Source organism: Equus quagga, chromosome 7 (assembly GCF_021613505.1).
Source record: "Equus quagga isolate Etosha38 chromosome 7, UCLA_HA_Equagga_1.0, whole genome shotgun sequence".
NCBI lineage: Eukaryota > Metazoa > Chordata > Mammalia > Perissodactyla > Equidae > Equus > Equus quagga.
In genome coordinates this window covers 37,705,685-37,721,899 of record NC_060273.1, presented here as the reverse complement: position 1 = coordinate 37,721,899, position 16,215 = coordinate 37,705,685, and the positions used below count along the sequence as shown (strand labels likewise).

The following is a 16,215-nucleotide window of genomic DNA, read 5'->3' as shown; positions in this document are numbered from 1 at the left end:
GTCTTCCAGGAGGAGAGAAGGAGGAACCTTCCAGCTGCAGGGAGCAGTGTGTATAAAGGCAGGGAGGGGTGGAAAGCGAGGCCCGTGTGGGGAATGGGGTCATGCGGTGCAGGGCATGCACAGGTGCCCGGAAACAGGGGTGAGAGAGGAGAGACTGGGGCAGATTGCAGGATCTCGTACATCTCAGAGAGGAGCTTGGACTTAATCTTTCAGGCAACAGCCATGCAGGGGGCTAACTCGATTACACTTCCTTTGGAAAGGCAGCGTTGGTGAAGGAAGAGATGAGAAGCAGCCCGCGCTCTCTTGTTGGCAGGGGCCCTGGCTAAGAGGTTACTGTAAATGGTTCACATCAGAGACATGAAAGAGTCAGAAATAGGTCAGGAATCAGCGGAAAGGAGCTTTAAGGGATACACAGAGGGGAGCAGGGCTTGGGAGCAGTTTTGGGGTGACCATAGGGGACACTCACGGCAGAAGCTGCTGTTTCTCCAAATGGGGGGCTTGAGCCCCTGGGCCTCGCAGGCGGCCCCGAAGGCTTGCAGAGCCTCGCAGAGGAGATGGTTTAGCCCTCCAAACTCACAGAGCTTATATGTACAGCCGAGCAGGAGGGGTTTGACAATCACACGGGTGGCGCACTCAGCCCAGGCCGGAGCGTGAAAGGCCGCTTCGCATTCCTTCTGGGCTGTCACTAGGTCAGCTGGCCTGCAGTCTGTAATCGGTTTCTCCTGCTGTTCTGTTGGGGTCACCGTCTGCTCATCTTGTTGGCATCTGGGAACGGAAGGGGGTCATCACAGGGACAGCCACTGCCCCACCTATGACAATGATTTGGCACTCCCAAATGACCCGAAGACCCCTCTGTCTTCCCTGCAAGCTGCTCTGAGCTCTGGCCAGCCTTCCACACAGACTTGGGCTCCTCTCACATTTCAAAGCCGAGAAAGGAAGACATCCATGTTTCCCCAAATAGATTCCTGGGACCCGGAAGCCACTGCCGTCAAGTTACACACATAAAGGAATGCTCCTGTCTTCCTATCCTGGGTGTGCCAAACAGTCTAGAATGCCAGCTCGTGCTCCTATGAAAAGGCAGAGAGTCTCCGGGGACAATTACTTTGGGTCGGACTCCTTATCTCGCCAACTGTACACAAATTGGGTGTCATTCTCGGCCAGCTCGTCACTGGGCATCATTAGTTCGTCCTCTTCCTCTCCGTTGAAGTTCCCGCACATGCCGCAGACCTGGGGGGACACGGGATTTTTGAGCACCAGGGGAGCTAGAGAGCATTTTCATTGGCGCCCCCTCTTCCAGGGTAAAGAGACAGGCACAGCCCTCCTCCCTTCTGGGAAGTGACCTCTTCAGTGTGGCATCAGCCCCTGGAGGCTGACTCTCCTAGAGAAGAGCCAGGTGTTTTCCCCACCTTTTCGTAATAGGCTCTAGGGAGTTTGATTTCTAAGAAACCACTGCCGTCGAACTTGACTTGCACCCCGATGTTAATGCTGAGCACGGTGTAGGCACCCCTGGCAGTGATGCTGACGCCCCGGATTTGGGAGGTCAAGGGGAGGCTGACTTGTGTGCCATTGATCTACAGAGGAGGACATGGGAGAAGGAAGAAGGACCAGAGCCCTCTCCCCAGAGCTCACGTCATCCCTCCCTGCCCACGCCACCCAGCTCACCAGCACACGGTGGCCCTGCTGCAGGGTGACCAGGAAGCCAAAGATGTTGACGTTGAGCTGGCGGAGGTAGAAAGTGGAGGTTTGGCCTTCCCTTTCCCCATTCTTGCCAGTGATCTTGAAGAAGGGTAGGTCCATGGTGGAGTGGCACACTTTGACCAGGACGTAAGTGCAGGTGCTCCCCAAGGCATGGTAGGCGCCATCGAAGCTCACGTAGTTGGACTCCTCCAAGATACGGCACACTCCCATATCTGAAGGAGAGAGAGGGGGCTGAGGATGGCCCAGCCTCGAGCAAGAATAGGTGTTCTCCCCACCTTCAAGGAAACGCTATGAAGGGGGTGGGGAGAGGGTGCCTGCAAAGGGAAGGAAGACAAAGAAAAGACGAGAATCGAAGCACAAGGGCCAGCAGGTGTGAGGCGTAGGGTGGCGCGGGTGTTATTCTGCCAGGGAGAGACTTATAACAGCCCATCTAAGTTCACAGGCGCTTCGGAGAACCAGGGGTGAACCCCGAGAAGCCCTTCCCGACAGCGCAGGGGTCGTCTTTCCCCGCCAGAAGCTCTGCAGTACAGCGGGACTAGGAACCCAGAGAGGGTGTGAGGGGGTGAGCTCTTCTGGGCAGCTGTGGGTCCTCCTACCTGCGGCCCGGCAGCGCATCAGCCCATCCAGGGGCCAGCACATCTGGCTAGGCTTGCACGCCGTCTGGAGGCAGGAGATGTTGTGGGTGGAGCAGGTGCAGAGCTTGGAGCAGGTGTTGTCTGTGTACCAGCTCTCCCCGACCTGTGGGGCATGGGCATCAGCGGAGCCAACAGAAACTTGGAAGGCGGAGATGGACGGGAGGCTCCCCCAGGCCGGGCCCCCACGAGGCTCACTCCACTTGGGTACTCTCCTCCATCCCTAGCCTTTCTCAGCCTTTCGGCTTCTGGACTTGCTCCTCAGCCCCTAGCACTGCCCGGCCCTACCCCTTCTCTGGCTCTGAGCCTTCCTGCCCCCATACTCATGGAGCTGAGCAGGGCAGTGTGCCCCCTGCGGTCTGGCCTCTCACCGGGTGGTAGGAGCCCCACTGGTCGGTGCAGCCACACTGGCTGAGGGGCACACAGGAGACCCCACTCAGAACGTGCCCTTTCTGGCACTCACAGCCCTCAGCACAGGGCAGCGCTGCCGGGCAGTCTTTTGGGGTGGTCAGGCTGAAGCAGGTGACTGGGCAGGGGTTGGCACAGCGGCTGTAGCTGCTGCCCGATGGGCACTTCAGAGCTAAGAAGAAACCAGTGTTAGGAAGGCAGAGTGATTTCCATCTCCCTGACCTTGGGACATGAAGAGTTCCCGGGAATATCCATCAGATGAATGGATCAACCAAATGGGCTTGATCCACACAAGAGAATATGATTCAGCCCTAAAAAGAAGGAAATTCTGGCCACACTGCAAAATGGATGAAACTTGAGAGCATTATGCTGAGTGAAATAAGCCAGTCACAAAAGGACAAATACTGTGACTCCACTCATGGGGGGGTCCCTAGAATAGGCAAATTCATAGAGACAGAGGGGAGAATGGCGGGTGCCCCGAGCTGGGGGAAGGGGGTATGGGCGTTAGTGTTTAATGGGGACAGTTCAGAAAGATGAAAAAGTTCTGGAGATGATGGTGGTGATGGTTGCACAACAAGGTGAACATACTTAATGCCACAGAATTGGACATTTAAAAATCGTTAAAGTGGTAAATTTTATGTTACGTATCTTTTACCACAGTTGAAAAAAAAAACGTTCCTGGAGAGCCAGCCCTGGTGGCCCAGTGGTTAAGATTTGGTGCTCTCACTGCCGAGGCCCAGGTTTGTTCCCGGTCGGGGAACCACACCACCTGTCTGTCAGTTGTCATATTGTGGCGGCGGCTCACGTGGAAAACTAAGCTAATAACTAGGAAACGCAACCATGCACTGAAGCTTTAAAAAAAAAAATAAAAGTTCCTGGGAAAGAGAGGGAGAAAGGGAACAGAGCTGGCCCAGGTAAGCAGAGAAGGAGGCAGTAACTAAACAAGGGAGGAACTTTTCAGTGAGGTGAGAATCAGATGGAGGAGGCTGCCAGGGCAGGGAGACTAGCAGAGAAGGGGAGTCGGGCTTGGAGCGACTGGAGAGCCAAGAAGGGAGGAGGGTCCCAGTGGCGGCTGAGGGTCAGGCTGTGGAGGGAAGGGCAGAGGAGCAGAGTTCAGGGAAAGGAAGAGAGGACAGGGCTCCGGGGCTCTCCTCCAGGCTGCAGGGGCGGGACATCAGGTCACTCACGGCAGAAGGTGCTATTCCTCCAATCAGGGGCCCTGCCGGCCCGGGCGCACAGGGACGCATAGGCCTGCAGGGAGCGGCACAGGGTCAGGGGGTCGCCCTTGCTCCCACACTGGCCATACACACAACTGGCGAAGCTGGAGTGTGGTGGCACCACCTCATGGCACTGGGAGAAGGGACCTGGAAGATGAAACAACACTGGTGTGAGAGAGGAGAGGAAGCTTGGGAAGGGAGCAGAACCATGCCGCTGCTTTGGGGGGAATTCGACATCCATTTTGATCAAAATCCATATTTATCGAGAACCCGTCAGGCTCCCAAGAAGGTGAAGGCAGCCTCGGCATGCCATTTGCCTTCCTCCTGATCGTCTATCTATGTCGTGTCTCACTCTCCCTCCCTCCCTCACCAGTCCCCCTCCTCTGTCTTCCGCCCTGGGGGAAGGAGAAGGGGCCAGCAGGGGATGTGGCTCACCCACAGGGTTCATTAAGATATCACAGTTCTTATTCCAGGTGTCTGCCGCTTCCTTCTCCTGGCATCTGGAGGGCTGGCCACCAGCGCCACCGACAAAGCAGCTGGATGAGGAGAGGGGGAAGGGCAGGAGTTAGGACTGCAGAGAACTTCCCCAAAACTGAAGCCAAAGTGGAGAGGGAGACAGGGCGGGGAATAAGGACAGGAGAAGAGAACAAGGTGGTGCCCTCAAGTAGGAAGGTCAGAGGCTGCAGCAGGAAGGTAGAAGGTCAGATCTCAAGACAGCTAATTTGTGACAAAGGAGCCAAGAACATACAGTGGAGAAAGGAAAAGTCTCTTCAATCAATGGTTGGGAAAACTGGACAGCCACATGCAAAAGCATGAAAGTAGACCATTATCTTACACCATACACAAAAATTAACTCAAGATCAATTAAAGACTTGAATGTAAGACCTGAAACCATAAAACTCCTAGAAGAAGACACAGGCAGGACGCTCTTCAACATCAGATAGAAGTATCTTTTTGAATATCACGTCTCCTCAGGCATGAGAAACAAAAGAAAAAAATTAACAAATGGGACTACATCAAACTAAAAAGCTTCTACACAGCAAAGGAAACCATCAACAAAATGAAAAGACAACTTACCAACTTGGAGAAAATATTTGCAAATCATCTCTCTAATGAGGAGTTAATATCCAAAATATGTAAATAAATCACACAACTCATCAATGAGAAAAACAAACAACCCTAACCAAAAATGGGCAGAGGATATGAACAGACATTTTTCCAAAGAAGATATACAGATGACCAATAGGCACATGAAAAGATGTTCAAGATCACTAATTATTGGGGAAATGCAAATCAACACTGCAATGAGATATCACCTGACACCTGTCAGAATAGCCATAAATAACAAGACAAAAAATAACAAATGTTAGAGAGGTTGCAGAGAAAAAGGAACCCTCATACACTGTTGGTGGGAATGCAAACTGGTGCAGTCACTATGGAAAACAGTATGGAGATTTCTCAAAAAATTAAAAAGAGAAATACCATATGATCCAGCTATTCCACTTCTAGGTATTTATCCAAAGGACAGGAAAACACTAATTTGAAAAGATATACGCACCCCTATGTTCATCGCAGAATTATTCACAATGGCCAAGACTTGGAAGCAACCCAAGTGCCCACAAACAGATGAATGGATAAAGGAGATGTGGTACACATATACAATGGAATGCTACTCAGCCATAAAAAAGACAAAATTGTGCCATTTGTGACAACATGGATGGACCTTGAGGGTATTATGCTAAGTGAAATGTCAGACAAATGTGGATGACTTCACTCATATGTGGAAAATAAACAAACACATAGATGAGGAGAATAGATTGGTGGTTACAAAAGGGGAAGGGGCGGGGGAGGGTGTAAGGAGTAAATGGGCACATGGTACAGCGAAGGATGGCAACTAGACTTTTGGTGGTGATCACGATGCAGTCTATGCAGAAGTTGAAATATAACGATATACACCTGAAATTTATATAATGTTATAAACCAGTGTGACCTCAATTAAAAAAAAAAAACAAGCAGATTAGATCTCAGGAGAGACTTCCTAAGAGGGCTCTGCAGGGAGAGGTCAGTCAGCACGGGAGAAATCAGCCAGCAAGGGCATGGGAGGTCAGAGCAGCACCTCCTCGACCCCAGGCTCGGAGATTGGGACACACAAGGACACCTCTGGGCTGCCCACAGAGGCTCCTCTCTAGTCCAGCTCCCCGAGCCTGGCTGCCCCCCTTTCCAGCTCACCCTGGCTCAGAGTACTCATTTGACTTCCAGGAGATCCCCAGCTGGACAGAGCTGCCTACAGGCCTTTTATGCGGGCTCAGAATGTCGTCCAAACTGTTGTTGTTGTAGTTCCCTGGAAGAAGGAGCGGTTAACAGAGGCACCCTGCCAGCAGACCCGGCCCCAGGACCACCACCTTCCTCCCCAGAAGAGGCAGCCCTCGCTCTTCACTCAAGAGACCAAGGTCAACCCTTTCTTCTTCTTCTTCTTCTCCTTCGGCTTCCCCTAACACCTACCCTCACACACAACACCCTCAACCGATTAACTGGTGGACAGGCACTTAGGACTCCTAAATGATCTGATTTAGGACCAAGATAGGCTCCTTGTCTTAGGACCTCGTCTTAGGATCAAGACAGGCTCCTGTCCACCGTCCCAGCTTTGACCGCAGGTGTCCAGGGAACGCACCGCACAGCCCGCAGAGCCGGCCAGCGTAGGTGGAGGGCACTGTCACTTCGACCAGGTGGTTCCCGTCATAGCGAACTTGAAGCCCAAAGTCCGTGTAGAGGAGGACAAAGGAGCCACTGGGCCTTATGCTCACCCGGCCGTGTGCGGGCCACAAAGGCAGGGCCACCCGGCGACCGTCCAGCTACAGAGGCAGGGAGGACCAGGTAGGGAAAGGCGCTTGGGACAAGGACAAGAACAGGGCCAAGACCAGGGAACAGGATGGGGATGGCGGGTGTGTCTCAGGAACTGGGGCTGGATCTGCTGTGGGCTACCCCCAGGGGCTCCAGAAGCCAGATGGGTGGGCCTGCGGGCAAGGAGGTGCAGAGATGCTGAGCGGGCGGCGGTGTGGGGCCTGGGAGGTGAGCAGAGGCACGCACCACGACCTTGTGGCCTTTGATCAGCGAGATTCTGAGGTTGAAGACCTGCACGTGGACAGCCTTGACGTAGGAGGCCTCCAGGTTCCCACTGCGGAACTCATTGGTGGCACTCACAACGAAGGTGTTCTCTAGGGACCTGACCAAGCACAGCTGGGTCAGGACGTAGGTGCAGGTGCCCATGAAGTGGTGCAGGGCTCCGTCGAACGTCAGGTAGTGGGGGTCCCCTGAGACAGTGCAGGTGCCAGTCCCTGGGGAGGAGGAGATGGAGTTCAGAGAGCCGTGACCTCTGAGCTGCCATCCTGGCGAGTCCACATTGGAACGGTACCCATGGCTCATCGGTGTGGTTGGCTTGGCTCGGAGAGGTCAAGGACAGCGACTAGATCAACCTCACTCTCTGGGTCCTTGAAGACCTGCTCGGCTTGGGGAACTGCCTTCTAGCCCCTGGTTATGGCTCAGCTCTCTGGGGAACCTGCTTTAGGGCAGGGCTACACCCTTGCTGCATGGGCTGCACGGGCATTCCCCTGCTTGCCTTCCCCGACTGCTCACCTTGGGCGTGGCAGCCATAGATGCCACCCTGCAGACTGCAGACCTCCTGGGGCTGGCACCTCCAGAGCTCGCAGCGAATTCTGTTGTTGCCCTCACAGATACAGAGCTGTCTGCAGCCTGGCTTGAACCACTGCTGCCCTATCTGGGGGATGGAAGGAAGGAAGAGAAAGAAGTGATACCCAGGTCTGACTCTTAGCCACTGTGTTCAGATCACTGGCCTGCTCGCTGGGGAGGCATCCTGTCATCCCAAAGCTCCAGGCTTAGTTGCATAGGTCTGGCACTGGCTTGCTTATTCAGGCATCTCATGATGTCTTTGCTCCTTCACTGTTTCAACAGATATTTACCTGTCTACACTGTGCCAGGCGTTAAGGATTCAGGAATGAACCAGATGGATGATGTCCCTGCCCTAAGCAAAACTCACAGTCTAGTGGCGGGGGGGGGGGGGGGGGGGGCAGGAAACAAGTAAACTAACAGACTTTGTGCTCCAACACGAGGTGGACCCAAAGAAGACAATCAGGGCACCCAGTGAGAGCTTTCTGCCATTGACAGACACTCAGCACTCCCTGCAAGATGCTTTCTGCCTTTGCTTATCAAGAAGGCTTCGGGGCTGGCCCCGTGGCCGAGTGGTTAAGTTCGCGCGCTCCACTGCAGGCGGCCCAGTGTTTCGTTGGTTCGAATCCTGGGCGCGAACATGGCACTGCTCATCAGACCACGCTGAGGCAGCGTCCCACATGCCACAACTAGAAGGACCCACAACGAAGAATATACAACTATGTACCGTGGGGGCTTTGGGGAGAAAAAGGAAAAAAATAAAATCTAAGAAAAAAGAAGGCTTCAAAGAGGAAGTAGCATGGCAACAGGGCCTCAAAGGAGGGGAAAGATTCCAACAGGCGTGGTGGCTGGGAGGCAGAGTAGGGTGAAAAGGGGCACAGAGAAGGGGAAATTGAGAGGAGAGCCAGGCATGGACAAAGAGCACACAGTGGGCCAGCCTGGAACCAGGGTGGGTGGATGTTGGGTGGGGAGGAGAGCCAAAGGGGCATTAGGTGGCAGAGGGCTTTACCGGACATCTGTGTCATTCTCTGGCCTTGGGAGAGGGACAGGCAAAGAAGGAAGAGAGAAGCACCCCAGAAGAAGATGTGTCTCTAAATGCTGCTTCTGAGAAGACTGTGATGACAGCGCCCAGGGAGGGGCCAAAGTGCTTCAGCGGAGAAAGAGACCCTTAGCAGGAGAAAGAGACCCTTAGCAGGAGACGTGATGGGCAGGGGGATGGACGGGGCGAGAACCAGGGGTGTCAGCTTCTGCCAGGCGGTGTGGGAAATAACTGTGTTATGACCCCCTGGCTTCCCCTCTTCTCTCTCTGGCCCACGAGCCTGCACAGACTTCAGAACGGGGGGAGGGCTTTCTGGCTGCCCAGCCCCGGCGCTCACCTTGAAGTAGCCAGCCCCGGGGGTGAGGCACCCACACTGAGACCGGGGGACGCACTGGAGACCACTGAGGACGAAGCCCGAGTTGCACTCACAGCCCTCCACGCACCGGTCCTGACAGGACATGCCGGAGAAGCCGGAATGGCAGGTGTCAGGGCACACCTTGGCACACAGGGTGTAGTGGCTGTTGGGTGGGCAAGCCAGAGCTGGGGGAAGGAGGGGCCCAGGTGAGAAGGACATGAGACAGGACAGGGCAAAGAGAAAGAAGGTCCATAGCTAGTTCACAGCCGAGTTCTGAAGGCCCGCAGCTAGCGGCTCATGCCCAATCTCGAGAAGAAGAGAGCGACTGGGAGAAGCCAGCTGAGATGCTCAGCTTTCACTGTGCACCCTCCCACGCCACGCGTCCATACTTCACATGTGGTCGGTGACCTGGGCATGCGTGTGCACATGTACGGGCACTGCTCTGCAGAGCTTCAGGTAGCTGGGAAGGCTGTGTGATTTTCTCAGTGGCTATTTCTGACAACAGCTTTCCCTGTCCTGGTGTGCAAGTGAAGGGGTCCAACTAGGGACCCCCAGGCTGGTGCTAGCATTCCTAGATGCCAGCCCTCCGCTTGCATCTGCATCTTGAAGGAAGGGGCCCTGCCCTGGGAGCGACTCACGGCAGAACTGCGGTCCTCTCCAGGGCTTCACTACATAGCCAGCATCCTGGCAGGTCTCAGTCAAGGCCGCCATATGGGCACACAGCATCAGCTGCAGCCCCTGGAAGTTACACAGGTCAAACATGCAGCTCTCGAAGAAGGGAGAGGCCACGAGGTGAGGCAGGCATGCCCTGAAGAGAGAGGCCAGGTCAGAGGGAATGAGGGGACAGAACCTCCCACCTCCCACCTCCCGCCCAGGAGGACCCCAGGTGCCAAGTGGCCGCCTGCACGGCCCTTCCTGGCCTCATTCATACTCAAAGGTTCCATGGGAGTCCGCGAGCCGTCCACAGAACTCTGGCCCCGACAGACCGTTCAGCAAGGCTGAGGTGCAAGACGGGGGAGTGGCCTGGTTCTTCTGGCACCTGGAAGAGACCCATCCCAAATGCCCTGAGGGCCGAGGGTCACCTCCATCCTGGCCCCTCCCACTGCAGCCCCGGTTCTCGGGCACCCCTAGTGGAGATCATTTGAACACCAAGCCCTAAAGGAGGGGGGAAGACCTGGAGTCCCCAAGTGAGAGGCAGGGCTGTTCAGAATGCCTGAGGATGACGGACAGTGGGGGTGAGCCGAGTGGTCGAGTTCGTGAACTTGGCCAGGAACAGGATGGGGAGAAGGACAGAAGTGGGGGGCGTGCAGGCGAGGAGAAAAGGCATGATGCCAGTTTTTGTGTTTCCTTCTTAGAAGGGGAAAGGAGCAAGACGGTGGAGACGGAGATGGGGATGTCCCCACTCACTCCACGTCCTCATCCTCCACCATCTGCCAGCTGTGGCCCAGCTCCTCGTCATCCCGTTCCGGGCTGCCATCCGGCTCCTGGTTGTCATTGCTACTGTCGCCATCATAGTTGCCACACAAACCACAGAGTTTGCCAGAGTAGGTGCTAGGGGCATGCCAGGAGTGGAGGAGGCGTTAATGGAGACAGGGGACCTCAGTCATCTGAGGGAGCACAGCAGAGAGGGGATGAGCTGGGGGACCCAGGCTCAAGGTGGGCAGAGCACAAAGAGGTGCCGACTCAGAGGAAGGTTCCGTGCCAGGCGCCAGGCACACAAGGACCTCACAGCCCTTGCCCCCGAGCCATCTTTACAGTCTCTTCTTGAGCCCCCTTCTTCTCACACCACTTTCTTCCAGCCCTAACAAACCTCTGGCTGGCCCTAAGACATTCTAGTTTCTTCTTACATTTGCTGTCCACTGTTTCTATAAGGTCTTTTGGCCCTTGTTTGTGCATCTGGGGAGCCGCTCTTTCTTGAAGACCGGGGTCAAGTGACCACTCTTCTGAAAGCTCCCACAGCCCTTTAGGGACTCCTTCAAGCACATTCCCAAAGCATTGTGTGTATATCCTGCTATTCTCACGCTGCCCTGAAACCATTTCCTGCTGTCTCCTCATCCAAAGGGAGGCCTCTGCCAGCTGAGCGTGGGGGCTTCCTACCCTTGAGTGAGAATTAGTGCCTAGAGTGGAAGGCGAAGGGATGCAGGGGTCCTGGGGGTGGGGGCAGAGCGGGGAGAAGTGCCAGCTGCCTCGCTGGGTCGCCCCCTCACCTGGACACACTTATAAACAGCTGCTGGTCACCATCCCATCTCACCCGCAAACCAAACGCTGTCTGCAGCTCCACAAATCGCCCACTTGGAGCCAGGAAGACGCCTTTAGAAGGTATCGCTGGGAGGGTGACTTGCTGACCCCCAACCTGGAAGGCGGGGTCCAGGGAGGAGGCAGAGACACAGATCCGGAGTTCAAGGAGAACCCCCAGCAGACTCCCACATCCGCGCTGGAAACCACAACACCCCCCACAGCAATCCTAATGACTTCTTCCCCTGCAGCGCCCTGGAACTGACAAAGGGCCCCCGCCAGCCTTGTTTGATTTAAGCTCGTCCCTGAGAGGGTCTGGAGGCTGGAGGAGCCGGCCAGGACCAAGGCCACAGCCGCCCACAGGACAGGCTGCAAGCATAACTAAAGAAAGGGACTCACCAGCGTGCGCCTGCCCTTGAGCAGCGTGATGGTGGTGTCGGGCAGGGTGACATACACTTTGCTCAGGCAGGACACACCTTCCTGTCCGCGCTCCTCGTTCTTTGCTGTCACCCTAAAGAATGGCTCTGGGTGGGGAGAGGGATGAAGAGGGCCCAGAGGCTCATTCGACAAGCATTTCTTAAGGCTGGGAGAGGTGAGGGTGGTACCCACACCCGGCACTGCGGGACCACAGACACAGCGGCTCTGCAGTTCGAGAGGAGCGCAGGGGAACTGTCCGTCTCTCCCAGAACAGCCTGCAACCATGCCGCGAAACTGGCTCCCCTCAGTTCCCTGGGACATCCTCCAGGGCAGCAGGTCTGTGCTACTTCTCTTGTCCCTTTATTGTCACTATGGAAGGCGGGCCCTCAATAAAAGTTGGCCAAGGAAGCAACTGATAAGGAGAAGCGTCTTAAACTGTATTTTTCCTGTTCATCTGGGCCCGAGGAAGTTCTGCTTCTGGGGTGGCTGCGTCAACCCTAGCTTTCCAGAAGGCCCTGCTCCCATCTGCTCTGGGCCCTTTCCTGCCACCCATGGGGCTCCCATGTCCAGCTATTCTGACCTCGGCCCCATGCCCAGGCCAGGGGCATCTCTAGGGCCCTACCTGTCAAATTGCCACGGGCCTGGGCCAAGATGTAGGTGCATTTGCCCATGAAGCCGAAATGCCTCCCGTCAAAGGTGAGATAATGAGGGTCCCCGTAGACAAAGCAGGTGGCAGTGCCTGCAGAGGGGAGAAAGGGGAACGCATGAGGCTGGTTCCACTGCCACCAGGCAGGCCCCATACACAGCCACCTCACCCACCCAATGCAACACCCCAGCTCCTCCGGTCAATGGAGGGCACCCTGGTGTTACACCCACTCTGGCAGGCTGGCAGGGGGGGCATGAGGGGAGGGGCTTACCATAGGGGTGGCATCCGTACTCGCCATTCTTTAGCTGGCACACTGTGTGTGTTGCACACTGAGAGAGCTCACACTCCATCCGACTGCCCGGCCAGCAGCGGCAACGTTCCGTGCAGTTGGGGCTGAACCACTCTACCCCAGGCTGGGGGGAAGGGATCCGGGGTCACAGTGCTGTGGCTCTGGGGTCCTTTCCCCTTATCCTCCACCACTGCACCTGCAGATCTAACCTTGCTCATACTCTTCCACTTCCCACCACTCACCAGCTATTCCCGCACACCACAGGACATTCACACATGCCATTCTCTCATCCTTGAATGCTCTTCCCTCTCTCTCTAAATCATTCCTACGCAACCAGCAGAATTCAGCTCAAGGGTCACTGCTTTCTCAGGAAGACTCTGAAAACCTCTCTGACTAGGTCATCCTCATGGGTCATAGCTCCTTTCCAGAACTAAGGAAAACTGCACATTTATGTTTATTTTTGTGATGGTTTGATTGTAAGCACCCTTGTGAGGGACCACGTCTATCTTTCCTGTCTTAGCCCCAACACGCAGCACAATGCCGAATGAATAAATTCAATAAATAAATACGTGCTGAATGAAAGAGTGAACCAAGACACAGCGTGTCCCTCAGAATCTGACGGCATCAGGAGAGAAGGACCATGCCCTCTTCCTGGTGACCCCAACACCAGGAGGGCTGAGAGCACTCAATCAACATTTGCTGAATAATAAATGGATATATAATAAGTTAATACATGCGTCCCAGGGCGGAGGGAAGAGATGTTTGATGCTGATGCTTGCGACAGATCTTTCTACCCAGGCTGTGGCTGAAGCTAATCGGGGACACCCAGGAGACTGATTCAAGGGGGTTGGGAAGGAAGTGGCTCCCGAAGAGACAAGCAGCATGGCCCCCAATGACAATGGGAAGGACACCCAGAGCTGAGAAGAGGCACTGGACACTGATCAATAGCTTCATGCACTTTTAATTAATAGGCAGCATATGATATTTATCATAAATTGCTAATAATAATGACAATTAACATTTATTGAGTAATTGGCCTGTGTCAGGATCTAATTTCATCTTCACAACAATCTTAGGACGTAGGAAATCTTATGTGCACATTTTATAGATACAAAGACAGATGTAAAGAGCTAAAGAACCTTGCCCAACATCACCCAGTGAACGAGTGCTGGAGCTGGGATTCAAGCTCGGACAGGCCTGACTCTCAGGTGGCTGTGGCCAAGACAGTGGCCACCAGCCACTTGTAGCCACTGAGCCCTTGAAATGTGGCCGGTCTAAATTGAGATATAGTGAAAGTGCAAGATACACACTGGGTTTTGAAGACTTAATATAAAAAAAGGAATGTAAATATCTCATTAATAACTATTGATTCTATGTTGAAATGAGAATATTTGAGATTAAGTAGATTATTGGAATTAATTTAACCTGTTTCCTCCTCCTTTTTGTGTGTGTGTGTGAGGAAGACTGTCCCTGAGCTAACATCTGTGCCAATCTTCCTTTATTTTGTATGTGGGATGCTGCCACAACGTGGCTTGATGAGTAGCGTGTAGGTCCATGCCCGGGATCTGAACCCACGAACCTGCGAACCCCAGGCCACCAAAGCGGAGTGTGCAGACTTAACCACTACGCCACCAGGCCAGCCCCCCCCCTTTTACTGTTTTTAATGTGGCTATTAGGAAGTGTAAAGTGATGTTTGTGGCTTGCATGCTGTCCCTTTTGGACAGCGCTGGTCCAGAGTCTGTGCCTCTTCAGAGCCTCTGCTGTGTATCTCCCCGGGGGGGCCATCAAGGAGGGGAGACGAGAACAGTAACTTCTCTCCTTTGACCTTTCCTATCAGGATTTGCAAGTTCCTTTGGAAGAAGATTCTGGAATGTCATATTCTGCCTGGAACAACATGCCTGAAGCTCAACTCAGTGTGTGGGGCTCTCTGTATATGCAGGGACCCCCAACTTTCCTCAGGATGGAGAGGAGGGCGCTGCACCACCTGGCTGGTCTGGTGTCTCTTGCATCAGGGCTGCCAGGATGGGACACAGAAGTACAAAAATATCAAGACACTTAGGAGCACTTAGCACAGGGCCATGGGATGATGGAACCTTCTGTGTGCCCTAGCATCATGCCGGGCCAAAGCGGGTGCTTACCAAGTATTTATTGTACGAACAAGATGACAATCCAAAACCACGCACGAATGAATGACTCCACCATTGTGGAACCACTCCTGTGACCTGAGCTCCTGGGCACATTCCAGGGATCCAAATTCCCCTCCCTCAGGGAGCAGAGGGAGCCAGAACCCAGGTGTTGGGCTTGCAATCTCCCTCGGGCGTCTGGACACCCCCGTGGTCTCACCTTATAGTAATTGTTGTTGTACATGCAACTGCAGGAAGAGGCGCTGATGCAGCGGGAGTCGTTGAACAGAAAGCCAGGGTTGCAGACGCAGCCGGGCTGGCACACGAACTCACAGGTGGGCTTCGGGCTCTCGCAGGAGGCCGGGCAGGCACAGGATTCGTAGTGGGCATTTGGGGGGCAGCTCGCTAAGGGGAAAACAGCCTCAGTAAAGCCTCCATTTACAGCTTTTCTCAAGGAGACTTCCCCTCTCTCCTCTTCCCCACACTCAACTGCTTCTCTAAGAACTAGATCCTTATAATTCAGCCACAAAAAGGAATGAAGTCCTGCCACACACCACAACACGGATGAACCCTGAACACGTGATGCGAAATGAAAGGAGCCCCTCACAAAAGACCACGTACCATGTGATTCCATTTGTATAAAATGTCCAGAACAGGCAAATCCATAGAGACAGAAAGTAGATCAGTGGTTGCTGAGGACTAGGGGGTGAGGGGGAATGGGAGGTGACTGCTAATGGGTATGGGCTTTCTTTCAGGGGTGATGAAAATGTTCTGGAATTAGAAAGGGAGGATGTTTGCGCAATCCTGTGAATATACTGAGACCACTGAATTGTACACTTTCCAAGGATGAATTTTATGATATATGAATTACATTGCAATAAAAATATAAGAAGTAAGCTTAGTTCTGGGTTCCCAACAACCCCCACCCTACCTGTGCCCTGTTGACCCTCTCACTCAGGGTCATCAGTCCTCAACGTTTCTTCTAAAGTCACCATGTCTGATTCACTTCTCCTCTAAGACTGCAGTTTTCTTCTAGAAGCATCCCTTTTCCTAATTCTCTCTCCTAGTCACTGTCTCCTGCCTTCAGCTCATTGTCCAGTGCTCCATCACATACCTGGAGTGGGGCGAGGGCCTTCAGTGCTGGCCAGGGTCACAGCGGTCATGGGCATACTTGGAGCACCAAGAGGCATGGCCAAGACTGTTGGTTCAGTGGGTACAAGTGTTGGGCTGGGCTGGGGTGTCAGAGGAGCTGTGGGCCTTTCACTGGGGACGGTGGGCCTTTCTGTGGGGACGGTGGGCCTTTCTGTGGGGAAGGTGGGCCTTTCAGTGGGGACAGTGGACTCTTCAGTGGGGACGGTGGGCCTTTCAGTGGGGACAGTGGGCTTTTCAGTGGGGATGGAGGGCTTCTCTGTGGGGACGGTGGGTTTTTCAGTGGGGACGGTGGGCTTCTCTGTGGGGACGGTGGGCTTTTC

At 54.2% G+C, this 16,215-nt stretch overlaps 1 protein-coding gene across 1 annotated transcript in view; it reads right to left on the bottom strand.

The window, feature by feature from the left end:
• Positions 1-16,215, bottom strand: part of ZAN (zonadhesin) — a 33,059-nt gene that overhangs the window by 7,905 nt on the left and 8,939 nt on the right. The window contains exons 13-34 of the mRNA XM_046667743.1: positions 15,858-16,215; positions 14,964-15,148; positions 12,603-12,744; positions 12,308-12,424; positions 11,668-11,792; positions 11,241-11,386; positions 10,441-10,584; positions 9,965-10,072; positions 9,672-9,841; positions 9,016-9,218; positions 7,589-7,730; positions 7,043-7,290; positions 6,627-6,807; positions 6,185-6,296; positions 4,391-4,491; positions 3,926-4,102; positions 2,702-2,910; positions 2,295-2,436; positions 1,663-1,910; positions 1,407-1,571; positions 1,103-1,227; positions 467-765 (exon numbers count right to left, since the gene is read on the bottom strand). The exon at positions 15,858-16,215 is cut by the window's right edge and continues 320 nt beyond it. Of these exons, the coding sequence (XP_046523699.1) occupies positions 467-765; positions 1,103-1,227; positions 1,407-1,571; positions 1,663-1,910; positions 2,295-2,436; positions 2,702-2,910; positions 3,926-4,102; positions 4,391-4,491; positions 6,185-6,296; positions 6,627-6,807; positions 7,043-7,290; positions 7,589-7,730; positions 9,016-9,218; positions 9,672-9,841; positions 9,965-10,072; positions 10,441-10,584; positions 11,241-11,386; positions 11,668-11,792; positions 12,308-12,424; positions 12,603-12,744; positions 14,964-15,148; positions 15,858-16,215 (3,847 nt within the window). The remainder of the gene's footprint in view (positions 1-466; positions 766-1,102; positions 1,228-1,406; positions 1,572-1,662; positions 1,911-2,294; positions 2,437-2,701; positions 2,911-3,925; positions 4,103-4,390; positions 4,492-6,184; positions 6,297-6,626; positions 6,808-7,042; positions 7,291-7,588; positions 7,731-9,015; positions 9,219-9,671; positions 9,842-9,964; positions 10,073-10,440; positions 10,585-11,240; positions 11,387-11,667; positions 11,793-12,307; positions 12,425-12,602; positions 12,745-14,963; positions 15,149-15,857) is intronic.